Source organism: Motacilla alba, chromosome 2 (assembly GCF_015832195.1).
Source record: "Motacilla alba alba isolate MOTALB_02 chromosome 2, Motacilla_alba_V1.0_pri, whole genome shotgun sequence".
Taxonomy (NCBI): Eukaryota; Metazoa; Chordata; class Aves; order Passeriformes; family Motacillidae; genus Motacilla; species Motacilla alba.
The window spans coordinates 90,671,779-90,689,499 of NC_052017.1; the positions used below are offsets into that span (position 1 = coordinate 90,671,779).

The window sequence follows — 17,721 nt, forward strand, 5'->3', positions numbered from 1 at the left end:
CAAGGGCAAAGGATGGAAGAACAGATGAGTGGTTGGACATCCAATCCCTCAGACAAATGAAGTGATTGAGATCTTCCAGAATGGTGATCCTGTTCCAGAATCCAGCCTCTGGCTGATGATCCCCAGTGATCCTGTTCCTGCTTCCACATTCTCTGCACCATATATGCTGTCCTTATGCATACATTTATGTCCATGTGCATACATTTTCTTCCATACCTGCCCACATCTTTGCTGCCTTACAAAATCAGTTGCATTGTCCAACAGACTTAGTCACTGCATCGGTGAGCTTAAGGTTTCGCTCCACTCACTGTCACCAGTCAGGTTAGGAGAGCCAGAACAATCAGCAGGGAAGTGACAGATAGTGGGGGAGCTGCTGCATTGTTCATTTTGGATCAAAATATGGATGTGCCCTGAAGTAATACTGCCTACGACTGCTGTTTGCAAGGCGACATTCATCCTGCAGCAGTAGCTGTGCAATACCTAGTGCTAATTTAGATGTTAATAAGAGTTTAAAGCCTTGGGATTTTTTACATTTTTTTAACCTTTTAATTAATAGATGTATGTCTTCATGACCATCTGCATGTTTCTTGTTGAAAAAGCTTTAAAACAAAAATTTATGAAGACATCACCGGTATTTTGCATTGTATCAGCATCTTGAATGAGCTTTAGACAAATTTAGAGCTGTCTATACATTTTTTGAATTGTCAGCTCTGCCTGGGATGTCTAGAATTATTTAATGTAATGGAAATGCACATGTGCTTTCACTGTAATTTTTATTTGACAAGAAATTTGTCATGAGAGAAACACAGAAAACTGTAACAGAGTTGTTTGCAACCAAGGTCAGACTCATAAAGTACTACATTTGATTAAACCTAGAATGGTTGAGCATCATTATTATTTCTTCTTATCTATTCTTAGGAGATAATGTTGGACTTTAGCTTGTTTTCCTCTTTTATCTACATTTACTTTTCTACATCCTCACTTTCCTAGTCCTGTGGTTCTCTCCTTCTTGCACTATCACGCTGCTATTTTCACATCTTTATGCATCTTCCTTCCAAGTCTTTTGTACTCCAGCCTTTCTCATATATCAACAGCCCAATCAGGAAAACTCCTTCTTTCTCCAGCCTTTATGGAACTGGTTGCCCAGCCTGATATACTCTGACAGATTGCTGCAGTCTTATATTGCTTGATAAAGCTGTGAATTCCACAGCAGTCGCAGTGGGGCATTTGCTTACTTAGGTTACAGCTGGGATTGAGTGGCTGCTCTGCCACACACAAATGGGTGCTTCTAGGAGAGTTTGCCAGGGTTGCAGGGAAGGGGGAGTTAGTAATAATCAGGTGTGTGCACTGTTTTTGTAGTCGTGGGGAGATACTTTGGGCATAGAAAAGGAAAAATCAGTTGAAGTCTCTCCCTTTCAAGTACAGTCTGTTAAATTTTCATGTGGTGTTTTATCTCCAGTTTGGAAGACAGTACAGAACTGCTTTGAGTGTTTTCCCTTCCTTAGTCATTTAATGGATTTGAAAGATCACTTTGAGATTAGCAAGTATTTGTCTATCCTGAAAAATGCAGATGTTAATTTCTGTTGTAATCCATAATGTAGTGACTTCACAGGATACTTTCAGTAATCAGTAATTTATAAGCTCTATGATAGTCTTTGCTTAATGTTTAAAAAAATGCTGATTTTGTATGCTTTTATATGTCTTGAGTAAGAACTTGGTACAACTTGGGTTTATTTAGTTCTTTGTTTTATATGCTCCTAATAGAAATCTTCAGAGTTAGAGTAGGTTGTTATGGAAAGTACAAAACTATGTATTCACTTATTTCTAACTTTTTTTGTTCAGTTTTGTTGAATTTTGTTGCCTTTTTTTTTTTTTTTTAATAGAGAGAGCCACCAAAACACATGTCTGTGCAAGTGTGGTTTTAGACTTGAAAAGTTAGGCATGTGAAATGGAGAGTTACAACACAGGGGTATAATCTGCACTTGTTACTGTCATGTTAAATTTAAACCACATTTTTTCCTGGATCCGGAAGCTGAATCCATCAATACTGTCACTCTTCATGAGGAGTAAGGAAAATGTTTTTTGAGGGCTGACAACAAATGACTCACTTTAAATGCAGCATCATAATTAACTTACATTTGATTTCTGGCTGTTGAGTTATTAATGCTTAAATAGTGACAAAATAGATACATTTTAAACTACACACCTTAGGAGTGTCTGTGAATAATAGTACTCCTAGTTCAATGATAATGTTTTTTGTTTGGCATCTTGACAATCCGCTTATTTTCCCTTATCTTGCAGGTTCTTGCAACAATGGAACAACTAGAAAAAGTCAGTAGTTTCCAGGAGTTTGTACAGATATTCAGCCAGTTTGGAAATGAAATGGTGGAGTTTGCCCATTTAACTGGAGATCGGCAAAATGTAAGTATTAGTAAGAAGTTGTAAGAGATGTTGCACAGAATCATCTTCATCTTATTATCAGGAAGGTATGGGTTCTTTTGGGATGATAAAAGGACACAAAACAATTGCTGGTGTCCTGTCTCTGGAACCTGCCCTCTCCTTGCTCCACCCAAAACACGTCTTTTGATTTTAAAGCTCAGCCTGAGAATTGTGGCTGCATTGTTTCTCCTGCATATCTTCCAGAAGCCTGGGTGTGTGTTATTTTCGTTGTCTTTTGGCTTCAGTCTCTTTCTTTTGGCTCTTAACTTTTCTGGCTCATTACTCTGGTAGAGAGTTAGTCTGTTGTTATTTGACAGATATATTTGATGTTTGCATGGAGTGAAAGGACTTCATTATCCTAAAAAACTCCAAAGGAATTCTAATAAAGTATCTGCTTGGTGGCTTGTTAGAGTTTGGTTTTTTATTACTATTCTTCAGAAATATTTTTCTAGGTTTAGGTTGAAACCTTTTTATGTTAGGGCAATGAGTTTTGGTTCTCACAGGCAGCTACTCTTTCAAAGCCTTTCATACTGGAAGCTTTTTCCCCCATTACTTCCATGTAAATTTAAGGGTTTGCCGAGGCTTAAGACTTCTGCTGTGAGCTCTAGTTGCTTTCCCTTGATAATCCAATCCTCTGTTCAGAGCTAAACCAGGGTTTGGTATAAATATACAGAGTCCGTAATATCCAGCAAAATTCGGAATTCCTCTAGTATAAACAAATTGGCCAACATCATGTGTTTCCTTTTACTGTTGATGTGTGCATGCTTGGTGTCAAAGATCCATTATTGGGAAAGCTACTTAAAATTAAAGGAAATATCTGCTTAGAAGTGAACTCTTTTTTTTTTTCCTGAAATATTTTTTCCCTGAAGCAGTTGTTCCTTTGAAAGGGAAACATGCATTATTAGGAAGTTGTAGTCACTTTTCAACTATGTTGAAATTTCAGTGTTAAGTGGTATTCTGCTCTCCCCTCCTTGCCTACTTGACTCTTTTGGCAAGAGTGCTATGTTACCACTTTTTCGATTGTGTCAGGACTTTCTTCATGTGCTCAGTTTACAGTGTCTAGACTGCTATGTGGCACTACTGGTTTTATGGGGAGGAAGCATTTCCTTGCAGTATTTTTAAGTGTGCCATAAATTCTTGAGTGCCATCAGATTTATCAGAGTGTAATGTCAGAATTTCAGAAGTCATCTGTTTTTTTGTTTTGTTGTTTTATTGGTTTGGTTTTTAATGTGATTTTGATCTTAAAGATTTTCTGTAGTTTCTAAATACAGACATTATAAAAATGTCAAAACAGGATGCTGCTGTGATTTATCTGGGTGTTTTTGTTAATCTAGGGTATATTAGGATTAATTACATCTTGTAAAGCTTCAGCTTGTCCCATTCAGTTGCCTGTTTGATACTCAGCACTCAGCTGTCTTTGTGAGCAATGAGAAGATCATAGTTGTAGCTTTCTAAGTTCTTCCCCTTGTTAGACACTCTTGCATGTTGAGGGATTCATGTCTTGCCCTCTTCCACCACATCCTGGTTTGGAGTCTAAATTCTTTTGTTTTGATGAACTTTGCTGGGGGTATAGTTCAGTTTTGCAGGTGTTTCCATCTTTCCCTTGAAAGTTCTTGGTAAGTTTCTGTACTCAGAGCAGAGAAATACCAAGGAATTGCTTTTTCAGCCTATTACGACTTTTTTTTTTTATTACTGGTATGTAGCAAATACAACACTCAAGTAGAAAAAAGATTTAGTTTATATTTCCTCCACTGCAGTATAATGAAAGGCAGGTGTTCTCTGTTTCTACCTTAGCCTCACCTCCGTTTCAGAAGACATTTCTTGTCAGCTATTCTTTTCACCTCATTTTTCTGTTTTATGAATAATGCCTTATGATAAAAGTATCAAAATCAGCAACAGTTTAGATAACATGCTCTGTATCTTAGAGATCTTCCTTCTTTGAAATCTGAATTGAATAGAGCCAAGAATAAATGCATAAATTAAATTCTGTCTGAAAAGTAAGTTCTAGATCATGACTTAGGCTGAAAATAGCAGTTGTCAGAAATTAGAAAGCTTTCTCACAACCCACTCACCTGCTAGAGTTCTTTTCCCAGTCTCACAAGTTAATATTTTAGATACTGTGTAATATTTGGGTCTTCTTTTTTTTTTTTTTTTTTCTCTTTTGGTGTTTAGGATTTGAAGGATGAGAAGAAAAAGGCTAGAATGGCAGCATCTAGGGCCGTTCTTGAGAAGTGCACTATGATGCTCTTGACTGCTTCAAAGGTGTGTGAGTTTGTGCACCCTTACACAACTTGGCTAAATCACAAAGCATGGCATCTGCCAGGAGAGTTGACTCTCCTCTCTCACTCTCCCACTTCGGATTTCATGCTAAAGAAGGATATAAGTGTAAAGAATGATGAAAGAAAATCTTTTATTCTGGGTAATGGTGTGAATTTGACTTAACAGCAGTTCAACAAAAAGAATTCCATATTCTAAAAACATATTCTAAACACATTTTTTAGACTTGCCTGAACAGGAAGCATTCATTTCAATATACTGCATGTGTACTCTTTCATAATGGTTACTCTGCTTTCTTTAAAAAGACTTGTCTGAGGCATCCAGACTGTGAATCTGCTCGTATTAACAAAGATGGAGTTTTTCATCGGATGAGACTAGCTTTGGAACAGGTGATAGAAATTGTAACTGACTCTAGACCAAATGGAGAAAATGAAATGGCCCCCATCAGCATATATTCTGGCATCAAAGAATTCAAGGTAAGAGTAGAATAATACTGTTTTCTGCAGCAAATGAAGTGCCTCTTAGCTAGGATTTTGAGGAAAAAAAAGTGGTGTTAGATTTGAGATCACAGAGGTGCATCTCTTCAGCGGTGTTGACTTAAATAACTGTCCCAAAATGTTAAAGAATCTGTCAAGAGGTGACTATAATTTAATTGTGATTGCCAAAATACACCTCTCCTTCTGAATCAGTATGCTTTCAGAACTCTAATATTTTGTTGAGGTGATGCATTGACATTGAATAAACTGAAGTATCACGATCTGATCAGACCTTCATTAAAATAGTTGTTGTTTGAGAATTCTTGCTTTTTAAGCGTTAATGTTTTAAAACTGCATGCAAAAAAATTTATACAAACATTTAAAAGAGTAAACTGTCATTTGAAAGAAATGTTCTGAATTGAAATTGTATCCTGTAGCTCAGTGGACTTTTTTCCTCATAAAGACTTTTCTAAATTTCATACTCCATTAAGAGCAGTTAATGAGCAACCATGGCTTACTGCTTTTGGCCTGTCACTTTGACTCAATTTATTTGTTTTTCCATTTCCCTTCTTTGAATTTCCACTGAAATTTTTTGAGAGCGCCCCAAAGTATTCAATTTGCTACATACACATTTTTAGAAAATGGCTCAAAATGGATTACATGGATGTGGAAGGATCAAACAAAATTGGAGCATATATTTAACTTCTGAAACTTCCTGAACTTAGAAACTTTTTTGTGACGACAGTAGAACAATGATGTATTTGCTGTTACTCCTGATAAGGGGCTAGTAAACTGCTGATGCTATTATCACTTTAAAGAAACATCTCAAACCCCAAACTGCAGATCTGGACGCAAGCAAATTGTTGGATTACTTTGAAAATAAGGGAGTAATTTTAAAAAGCATTAAGGAGAACAATAAAATGTAAAATGATAGATCTGCTTTCTGCATTTGCGTCACAACTAAATCACGTAAATTCTCAAGGAAATGATGTGCTTCTTTTTCAGAATAAGGTGGAAGGTCTCCGTGAGAATCTTTATTTTCTCTCAAAAGAGAACCTTTCAACAATGCTGGAAGTTATCCTGGAACATACAGAAGACTTCACAGACTCTGCCTATACCAGTCATGAGCATAGAGAGCACATTTTGGAGCTGTCTAAACAAGCTAAAATGGAACTAGAGCAGCTGGTTTCAGTGTGGATGCAAGCTGTAAGAGCTTTTTAGCAAAGTAAATCTTTTCATCTCTACTTTGAAAAGAAATTTTGAATGCAGTCTTTCTTCTGGTCTAGGAAGAGAGAACTGGGTGTATTCCGCACAGTGGGAGCTGATCAAGGAAGCCACAGTTTGTTCTGTGCTTTTACAGCTTCCATATGTTCTGTCCTCCTCCTACCCCACTGGTATTGCTTCATTGATTCTTTGATGGCTAAATTAGGCTACTGATGACAGTAGACTAACTGTAATGAAGATGTGAGTGGAAACAAGGCAGTGAACAGAAGTATCACTGCACAGTCTTCAACAGTGAAGTCTTTTGGTGGAGTAGTTCAGAGATTTCAATTGTCTTGATCCCATAGCTGTGACCACAGTTTTCTTTCTTGTTTTCAACAGAAGCAGTTAAACTATTGGAAAGGGAAACATTGTAAAAATTGTTTGGGTTTTTAATATTATGGAGAGAGAAGAGAAGCAATAAGGCTATTTTTGTTTGTCCTTTTTTACATTATTTAAATGATGGTAGCTTTTAGAAAAGAATCATGTTAAGCCTGCCTCTATCATTTGTCTTACTTGTTCCTTGAAAATGATAGAAGATACATGCAAAAGGGGAAGAAGCAAAAGCAGGGATGGAAAATGCAGCGTCTGGTTTTGATGCTGACTTGCTTTCAGTCTTGCTCCTGGGGATATGTATAGCACAAAGTCTTATCAACACTCTGAAATAAGGCAGATGTGTCCTGGTATAGGATATTTACTTAACTGAGTGTATTTCTTACAAGAAAGCATTTTTGTTCCTTTTTTCCTCTTTGAATCAGGTACTGCTGTCAGGTGTTTTTAATGCAGTAGTTTGAAGGGCATATAAATCTCACTGATAATACAGAATATTGTTATGACAAGACACATACAGAATATCAATTGCATGGACTCCCTTTAACTATAGGAGCTAAACCTGGTGTTGGTGGTTAGCTCTGGTAGGCAGCTGTGCAAACACTGCTCAGCAATAACTAACACTGTGTTGTCAGCACTGCCTTTATCACAAATCCAAAGCAGCAGCATGCCAGGTTTATAAAGAAAAGTAATTCTATCCCAGCCAAAACCAGGATATGTGGTTATTTCTAAGCTCTAGTACTGGTGGAAAATAGTCACCTCTAAATAAATTACAGGCTACATTTCAAGAGATAGAAATGAGAGCCTAGTTCAAGATTATGCATATATATGATCTGTGAAAATACTTGGACGTGCACATGTGTGCTAATGCATAAAGAATTTTCATTAATAAATAACCCAGCCTAGTTTGTGACTAAAGATACAGTAGCAGGTAAAATAATAACAGCTCACTGAGGTGGATATTTGGTTTCAGCTCAACTGTTTCATTGCAAGGTGAATGCTCTGAAGAGCCAATCTTATAATTCAATATAAAACATTAGGTATTACATTTTTAGGTACCACTTTATTTTAAAAGGGTGTTTATATTAAAAAATGCCTTAAATGCTTGTTTTACTTTAGGATGGTCAGGTAGATGATTTCTGGCAGATGTCAAGGAAACCCTTTTCCTGAAAAAAGCTCACTGAGGTTTAGAAATAAATTCCTGTTGAACACAAGCAGTCAATCAGATTGCCTCACAGTTGGTTTTAGATTTAATTTGGTGATAAATGTTTCTATAAAAGAATTTTTCTTGGTAGAATATACACAGGCTGCATAAGTGAGAGCATTTCATCTAGAAAGAAAAGGCTGTCTTCTAAAGCTTCTTGAGCTAATGACAAATGATGTCAAGATGGGGTTTGCTGGGTTTTTTGTGTAATGTCTTGTTGGTTTCTTTCTTTGGTTTGTAGCAAAACCAAAAGACAAAGGATCTCATGGAAGACTTGGAAGTAGCCATTTTAAAAACGTGCCAGTGCATGAATGAACTTAAAAGAGAGGTAAGTGCAGCCTAGGCAAGTTAAGGTGAATAAAAGTTTGAATTTCATACTTTTCATACATGAGGTTGTAAAATGGGATCCTGTACCCAAGAAGACTGTTGCCTGCTAACAGACAAGAGTAACCAAATCAGAATTACATAATGGAGCTAGCTGCATCATCTTTGTCCTTACTGATTAGAAATCTGTTGGCTGCATTGCTGACCCAAAAAAGAAGTGTTTGGAAGCAAGTACTATGTATGTAATCATTATTTTAAATGTAAAGGCAAACTTCCCTTGGGGATGCATACATCACTGTTGGTAAATACATTTTCTTCTGGTGTGTGCCTAAATTAATAAATTACATTTGCAGTGTCTTTGTATTTAACCTTTCCTATTGATTTCCTTAGCAGAAATATATTATGACAGTACTCAGGGCTTTTTTTCTCAGCAGTTTTCAGCTATATATGTGTCTGTAGTAAATCATTGTTTTTTTTCCTAAGTACAAGTATGCCGAGGTCATACACACATGGAATAGCTGCCTCATTTGGTACGTGGGATGGACTGCACTTGCTGCTCAGGGTCTTCGCCCTTCCTAGGACAGATAGCATTGCTGCTTTGTCTGTTCCACAGAATTGAAGCAAATACAGAATCTGATTTCTGGCAGCTTCCTAAATATTTGCACATGATTCAACTATCTTTTCAACTGCTTCAAATTGCTGTTCTTTTAAACAGATGGAGAAATGAAGATTAAGAACAGGAAGTTTCAACACAGAGCAGTGCAAAGATGTTAGAGAAGTGTGGTGAACTTGCTTAGGCTGAGCTGTCAGCTGCTGTAACTGGAAAATCTCAACTGCTGAAAAAATCACGCTCCCCTTTTTTACCATAGGCAGAATGAGAAATTTTGTCTTCTGGACTATAGTTCCTGCAGCTGTCCTGAAGATTTGAACAGTGCTTTCAGTCTGTTTCAGTTCAGTTGCACTGCTGCAGCCAGGCAGAGTGTTGGGTTCCAGAAAGTGGAGGATACATAATTTTTGCACTTCGATGATGTGCTGGTTTGTAATTTGGTCGCCATTAAGGAGGAAATCGGTAGCAGAGCTTTTACAAAGTGGCTTCACTTTGGAATGTAAGCACTTGACCGTGCTGTGAGATTATCCATTTTGAATAACATTCTTCCCAGTTGCTGAATGAGGTGGAAGAGTTCCCAGTCAAATTAGGATGTGACTATTTAATTGCATAGATCATAAAGCCACAGGTGGCTGGAATATGTTGTGTGAAAGAAAGGATTCATGCTCTTAGAAGTAAGTTCAGAGAATTATGTGGTTTTTGTTGTTCTCTGTGTAGCGATTGAATTGATGCCAGAGTGGCCATGCTTCTGTACGTGGCTGAAGGCTGTCCTGTCAGTCTGACTTGGAGTGCCGCAGTGTATCAGTCAGGATTTCTACTGGTTAAATTCAAATACTGTGACTGTAATTAAAATGTTGTTGAGAGCCTGAGTGGCTGAGAACAAAAGACAGCCTTGTTAAAGTAGTTAACTCTCTGTCTTTTTATGGAAGAAACAGAAGTTGTATTCCTTTCTTGAGATGATTTTACTGCTAATGATCAGAGACAGCATTAAGTAGAAGTATATTTCTGTTTTGGATCAGGATGAAAAGAATTTCTAATGAAAAGGTGATCCCTATGTAGTGTACATATAAATGAGAATTGCTAGTTCCTACTCCAACATTACAAGCCTTTCAGATATCCTTTCTTCAGAGCTGACTTCATTTCTGGGATTAGTGATTTGTGCTAATTTTTAATGCCATGTGAGCAATGTTATATAAAGAGTTTATAACAGGTTGTCATAGCTCATATTTCCCCCTCTAAAAAACAATTGCAGCAGGTTTTGAGGCAATAATTCAGTTGTCTTTTCTTTTGTGAAATTAAAAAACAAACCCAGAAGAACTTAATTCTGGATGCACTGGAAGTATTGCCAGAGGAAGGGGTAAAAATGGAGTCCAGTGAATTAAAAACCCCAACATACCATTCCAGTAAACACTCTTCTCTATGGAGTGAGTTCCAAGCTCATTGCATTCATAAGAGCTGGAAAAATACTTCCTCTTGAACACCAAGTTTGTTCTGTACTCAGTCTAGTCTAGCAAAGTGAGTGCAGTATTACAAGACTCAATAGTCCTATGAGCATATTCTGCTGTTTCTAAAGAGGTTGCTGTTTTGGTTTTAGCAGTGTTCTTAAGATGGGGCTGATTGCAGGATGCAGGTAACCTAGTGACTAGTTACTAGAACTAGCAGCGGCTGTCACTGATACCTGTTTTCAACGAGGGTCCTTCACAGTTTCTGAGTGCGTGTCTGGATTTAGAGATGTGTTCAAATGAGAAGCTTCTCCTTGCTTGTTGGGAGTGTAGGGAGATTGAGACTTCTTCAAGACCCATCTCCTTGTAGAAAAGGTGCTTTATACTTTGCTAAGGCTGTGTCACAAGCTGATTATATTCAAGCTTTTCTTTGCATCACTGATAATTCTAATTTCTAATATATTATATAATATTATATGTTTCTAATATATTATAAATTCAGTTTTGTGTGGTTTCAGTCTGATTTACACAGTTCAATGTGTGTTCTTTAGGAGAAGTGGAATGGCCATTGTGCTTTGCTTATGCCGAACTTGGTGACCCACAGATTTCATGCACCTGGTTTTTCCCTAGCTGTAACATAATCAGAAAGCAGTGGTGTGATAACGTCATGGCCTCATTTTACCCCGCTGCTCTTTTGTTTCTCTCCACATTTGGTTGTGAAGTTGTTTTTTCTTGTTTGTGGGGAGAGTTTTTTGGCTTTTTTTTTTTTTATTGCAGTGGATTTTATCTTTGTTCTTTGAATAGTAATTGAAGAACTAAAACTCCAGATAATAAACAAGCGGTATATGAGCTTTCATGCCAGTAAAGTTTGTGCTTCTTGAAAACTTAATCTGTCTCTTAAGCTTGTTTGACTTGGTACTGGATAGATATTTTTTTTCTGTTCCATGGTTTATCTCTCCTTCTTTTAATGCTATTCAAGGTCCACAGTGCAGCAACATCTCTGGCAGCAGATCTTCTAAAATACCATACAGATCATATGGTTCTCAAAGCATTAAAAATCACAGGAGTAGAAGGAAATCTTGAAGCTGTAGCAGAATATACTTGCAAGCTATCAGAGCAGAAAGAACAGCTTGTTGAGGTGAGTTCACACCTGCTTTCATTGTATAGGACACTTAGAAAATGAGTGGCTGGATTTGCATCACTCTGTTCTTTAGGAAGGCTTTGGTCTGTGTTTTTGCAGTTTTATTTTATTTTATTTCCTAGTGTGCTGTTGAATTTTGGGTTGTTCTTGTCAGGGTCTGAGCCAGATACATCACTGTGGCCTGCAAGTGTTGTAGCAGGAATTTACATTTGTGCCCAATTCTCCTCATGGATCTAGACTCAATCTATTTGTAGAAATTTGGCCTACAATATTAAGAAAAAAAATCTAAGTTTCTAGGTCCAAGAGGAAATTATCACTCCTTTCTTTCAAGCAGCAGGCATCCAACAATAGCTGAATCCAGATATACAAGAATGCTGGAGATACACAGTTAATGCAATGAGTTTGATATTTTGAAGATTAGTCAAGAGGGCCACTGAAAATCATCCTCCTCTGTGAAAAGCAATATGTGCAGGGGATGTCAACCACGTATATCTTGTTACTGTCTCTCCCACAGATGAGCAGAGGCACCTATGCCAGCAGGAGACATACAAATATAGATCACTTTGATCTGAAATGTGGTGATGCCAGCAGCTGTACTTGCATGATATCCAATACTCATTTCTAAAAAATTATGATATAGAGGGCTTGAGGATTCCTCCCCAGAACTATGAATATGCAGAAGCAACACCCTTGAACTTCCATGACTGGCAGAACAATGCTTTGAATTTTTAATTTCAACTTCAATGTCCCCTTGATCTGTGGCTATTTAGTGTTCTAGTGAGACATCAAATGTTTTTTTCGGGCATAACCAGAAGGTTAAATAGTGCTTGCATGTGAGACCTTGCAGCATGTCTGATGATGTGCAGTAAGTTTCATACATGCTGTCTCTGTCTTACAAATTCCTTTTGATCTGAAAACTTCCATGTTCCTTTCAACCCAAAGTTCATTTTCAATCTTCCTAAAAATATGATGAAGGAAATGGTATTACTTCCCTAAACTAACTTGACACTGATTTGCTCAAAGATAATTTAGTCCATTGGATAATGAAAGCCTAAATTTTCCATATGGTTGCTTATTGCTGAATAAGCCTGTTCTGCTAAAGTTATTTATTCTACAGTTTTTCCAAGTTCTGTATGTGTGTTTACTTTCAGTTTTATTCAGTCATAAATACATGAAATTGGTCTTGTTTTACTTTAATTTAGTTATTAAGGCTTTCCTTTCTCTCAGTGATTTTCCACACTGTTCAAGTCAGGATTTAGCCCCATTTTTATTATTATTTCTCCCTGAGAAGCACCCAGCTGTGAAGTCCCCAGTAAATATTTAAAAGGACAATCAATAACTTTGTGTTTGTTTGTACACCTTATTTTTGTATGTACACCTTTTCTCCCTACTAATAGATGTACATTTTTTACAATTCTTTTAATTTTTTTTAAATTATTCAGATGTGTCGCTTACTGAGGCATGTTTCTGGAACTGAGCCCCTTGAGATAACTTGCATACATGCAGAGGATACCTTTCAGGTCACTGGCCCACAGGTATGTTCAGCTTTTAACTGGCCTCTTCTACTACACATAAATCAATAAAAATTACCTGTGTGAATTTTTAGGAGACCTAATGTTTACCTGTTCAAAGCATTCATTTCTAAGAAGGAAATTTGCTTTAATGCTGGGTGGTAGCTAAAAGAAGGCACAAGAGAGATCATCAGGCCTGCAGTTGTCAGATGAATACACTATGAAGACATAAGAGTAGCAGTTTACTTCTGTGTTTTGCCTGGGGAGGCATTTGTGAATTCATGTGGAACACAGTGTACTAGGACTTGCAGTAGCAAATGCTTTGTTCTTCGTCCAGATAATTTCTGCTGCAGAAACCCTGGCATTACATCCATCTAGCAAGATTGCAAAAGAAAATCTTGAGGTGTTCTGCGAGGCCTGGGAGTCTCAACTGAGTGACATGTCTCTGTTGTTAAGAGAAATCAACGATGTGTTTGAAGGAAGAAGAGGTAAGAAGGCTGTGTAGAAATACAAAAATGTAACTTCAAATGTAAGAATTTTAAGTGTGATTTAGGAAATTCTGTTTTCTTAAGAGTGGAGTGCAGTAAACAGTTCCACATTCTGTGGGGTCTAGGTAGTAATACGCAAATATGTTTGGTTTGTATAGATGTCAAATCAGGCTGCTTATTGGATTTTTTCAAATAAAAGCAACAAATATTTAAAGGCCTGATTTATGTAAGATTAGCTATGTTTAATTTTCTGCACTGGGATTAGTTCTAGAGAAATCAAATGGAACTGTTCAAAGGACACAAAAGTGTTTGATACGGCTCTTTGCCAACAGTGTCCAAATACAAGGGGTGGTAGGGCTTTCACCCACCCCTTGTTTTGTCTTGGACATATCATCAGTTCATGACAGTCAAGATAAACTTGAATTGTGGCATGTTTAAATAATGTCCTGTATTTGGGGAAAATACATATTTACATACATGTTCTATACTGTCAGCTTGCCTTGTATTCACTTCATAATGTAGTGAATGTAGTTATTTGATTTTTAAACTGCTGTCCTTTCTCCTGGATGGAATTTCTGACGACTCTGCACAATCTTGGGATTTTTTTCTCTGGTTGGTAAGTTTATTGGTATTTGTACAACATGTAGAAGAAAAGCTTGGAATCTTAAGGAAAAAAATTCTGTGTCTACTTTTAGCATAGGGTAATTTACCTTTAAAATGGAAGGCATTTTGGTTTTCATTTTTATACCACATAATTTTCTTTCAGATTATGTCTTTAGTGTGGCCTGTCACACATCTTATAGCTATGTCTTTGTTTCAGTCTTTAAGGGATAATTGCATACAGATAGAATGTAATATATAATAATACTGAATGTCTTGTATTTTTAAGGAAATCACTCAGGTTCGAAAGCTTAGGTTTAGCTAAATACGGGCACTTTGTATCTGAGATACAGAAAATGTAAATCCTTATTCAGGTTAGATGACACTTTATCAATGATACAATACTTCATCTTGCTGTTGATCCCTCTTTTCATTTTCAGACTTGATTCTGTAGTTTAAATTTCTGTTCTTGATTTTTTTGTGTAAGCAGTTCTTTACTGCCAGCATTTTGAGCACAGTAGCAACTAATCACGTGGTGTAATATCTTAAATTATTGTTGCTGGTTGGTGAATGGGTGTGTGGCTGAGCTTCAAGACTTGTAAAAAGAAAACATATGTTGAAATTCTGAGTGGGTTTACAATAATTGTGTGTACTTCAGGTTATTGGCAGTTTGAGACTTCTGAGAAAAAAGTGATTATCCCAGCTGTTCTTCCACCTTGGTCTGAAATACCACATAAATATGTGCAGAGAGCCTGTTTATGGCCTTTTAACTTTCAGCAGATTTTTTGTTTGTTTGTTTTGGGAGCCAGGGTCAAACTTGCTTTCCTTAAAGAGAATATTTTATAAAATGAAACTTAAATTATGCTATTATGCTATTGTTAACTTGTAAGAATAAATTTGGAGTCTTTAGGGCTGATCATGCAGTATCTGTTTTTTTTCATATTCAGACAATGGTCTAGCCAGGTTGAATGATAGCCTTTTTATATATTTATATCTCTGTGTGTGTGCATACATATGTATAGATATTACTGTATTTAAAAATAATAGGATGAGAATCATGCAGCCACAGCGAAGCATATCCTTGGCTCTCCAAACAAATGGTTCTTGATGTCAGATGCCCAGCCTCCTCTGTGGTTAATAGCTTTCTCTAGGGACTGCTGATGGCAGATAACACATTTTCCATAAGTGTTATTTTCCACTTTCTTTAAAGCATCATTTCACAAGGGCAACCCAATGTCCTTGATTGAAGGAGGGAAAGGAGAATGGGTAGGTGTTGCTGAGCAGGTTGGAGGCCATCATGAGTGATGCAGTGAAGACTTCTCTTGTTTGGCATAACCACACAAGTGTGTTCTTGTTACTGGCTCTCATTTCCTCAGTCTTTCTTTCAGCATAGAGTGTTCTGATACCACCACTGGTAAGATACTAAGCATTGCCTCTGTTCTCTCTGTGGCCATGGTGTGTTAGATCTTGTGTCACCAAAACACTGTTAAGAAATCTCCTTTTTCCTTGTCACGTGGCCCAGACTTCCTCTGAATTCGGAGGTTTTCGTAGTTGCCACCACTCATGTCCTTAGAAGTAATTTGGTCTCTTACATCCACCTGTCTTCTGAAAAGTTTTCGTCTCTATTGTGGGCTAATCTGGTTTTGATTGTTTGTTTTCTGTTGTTGGACTTCAGAGTGACTCTTGTCATTAAAAAAAAAAAAAAGGGAGGGGAAAAATCTCTCCTGAACACCCCCACCTTTTTTCTACCAGAAGATACCCTGAAGTTACTTTGCCACTTACAACATTTTTCTTCTCTGAGAAAACACTGGATCTGGTGATCCAGTAAATAAATAAAACTAACATATTTACTTGCTGAGAGGTTATAGGAGTGGCATTCACAAAACTTTTGCCTCCAAACACAATGGAGTTTCACAATATTTGATAAGGCTTTATTCTTCTTGTAATTCATTACACTTGTCTTAATGTTGAGGTTGGTAAAAGTGTCTTTATTTTACAGACTAAAATGTATCAAGTGCTTTATTCATAGTAAAATTGTGACTGTATGTAAGAAGAGATAGAATTACAGTAAGAGGTATATTTTTTTTTCTCCTCAGTTTAAAATCTTGTATTTTTGTACTACCAATTTAAATGTTTGGCTTTGTTAGAGAGTTCAGAATACGGCTTAAGATGCAAAAATTGAATGGTGACTAAATGTGCTGGACACATCAAATAAAAGAACCATTTTTCGGATTACACTAGATTCACATTGTTTATACTCATTTCTTTATTTTCACGAGTAATTGCTTAGTTCCTTTATCCAATGGGAGTTTTTTTCATAACATAAAATGAGATATTTCTTATGCTGAGAGTCCAAATGCACATGGGAGGAGCTGGATTTGGCTTGAAAGTGAAGCAATATTTTACTCAATTTTAATGAAATTATACCAGAACACGTCCAAATTGAAGAGGGCTTCTCTAGAGTAGCAGGATTCATAGGCACGACGGAGTGGGGGAGGTTGGTGAGCACAGCCCAGTAACCCTCATTTATATTTGGGAAATATTCCTGTGCTGTGCAGAACTGTACAGCAAAGTAGAGTTGTCTTTTGCTCAGTCCTAAACAGCTTTTTAATCCAGTGGTGAGGAGGTCTGTTCTCCACGGTGTTGGTGTGTACAGGCTGGGATGAGGAGGGTGACAGGCTCCTCAAGAGGGTAACCTTTCCCTTCTGCCAGGCATGGGAAGTTTGATTCTGCCCACAGAGGAATTGTTTGGTTCATTTCCATTTGATGCTTAACTCTGAGGCTCTTGCACTTTGAGATGAACCACCTGACAAAAGTACCTTTCATCAATCCAAGCTGTTGGATGTCAGCCAAGCTCTTTTTTGTAATGTTTTTGTTTGAACATGGTGGAGAAGATTGTAAATAAATGATCCTCTGATTTGCTGCCTTGTAACTGGGGTAAGAAGTGAGAGAACGATTTCTGAAGATAACATACTTTTCTGCTCTCCTTTTTTGTTTTGCCCACTTGATTTGAGAGAAGTTGAATGACCACGAGATTTCTGAAGGGCTGTAGGTGATGAATAGGTGATGCAGATCAGAATTAGGAAGCTCCGATTCTAGGAAGAAGAGTGAAGCAGGCATGTTGCCATACTCTCAGAGAAGAAGTGACATCAAAAGTGGGAATTGAAAGTTGAAATAGGGGTATTATGGAGGGAAAATCAGGATTGGAAATAGTAGAAAGCAGAAAATTGGAAGACAGAGAATGAAATAATGGAAATCAATTTTAAGTGAAGGAAAATAAAAAAAGGAAAAATATGTTTAAGAAAACACATTAGGAAAAACAAAGGCAGAGTAAAATAAAAAGAAGACCATCATGTGGTGAAAAAAGCCTTCTTGATAAATAGCAAAGATCTGACACACAAACTAAGAAAATTAAATACCTAAAAAATTACATATGTATATTCTGTTAATGGAATCAAATAAAAGTTCTGTGATTATACTGATGGAATTAAGTATTTTCTGATTAAGTAGGATTATCTCTGACCTGAGTTGATCTGCTCCTTTGAAAGGTCTTGGTATCTGTGGGTCCAGTGAAGTGTGTTTTTTGTATGCATATTTTGTGATCTTTAGGGTTTTTTTAAAT

General features: G+C 37.0%; 1 protein-coding gene across 1 annotated transcript in view; it reads left to right on the plus strand.

Annotated features, from left to right (window-relative positions):
- CTNNAL1 (catenin alpha like 1) overlaps positions 1 to 17,721 on the plus strand; it is a 57,617-nt gene that overhangs the window by 30,181 nt on the left and 9,715 nt on the right. Inside the window, exons 4-11 of the mRNA XM_038123352.1 lie at positions 2,302 to 2,421; positions 4,612 to 4,701; positions 5,022 to 5,192; positions 6,198 to 6,398; positions 8,228 to 8,314; positions 11,339 to 11,497; positions 12,943 to 13,035; positions 13,349 to 13,499. Coding sequence (XP_037979280.1) covers positions 2,302 to 2,421; positions 4,612 to 4,701; positions 5,022 to 5,192; positions 6,198 to 6,398; positions 8,228 to 8,314; positions 11,339 to 11,497; positions 12,943 to 13,035; positions 13,349 to 13,499 — 1,072 coding nt within the window. The remainder of the gene's footprint in view (positions 1 to 2,301; positions 2,422 to 4,611; positions 4,702 to 5,021; positions 5,193 to 6,197; positions 6,399 to 8,227; positions 8,315 to 11,338; positions 11,498 to 12,942; positions 13,036 to 13,348; positions 13,500 to 17,721) is intronic.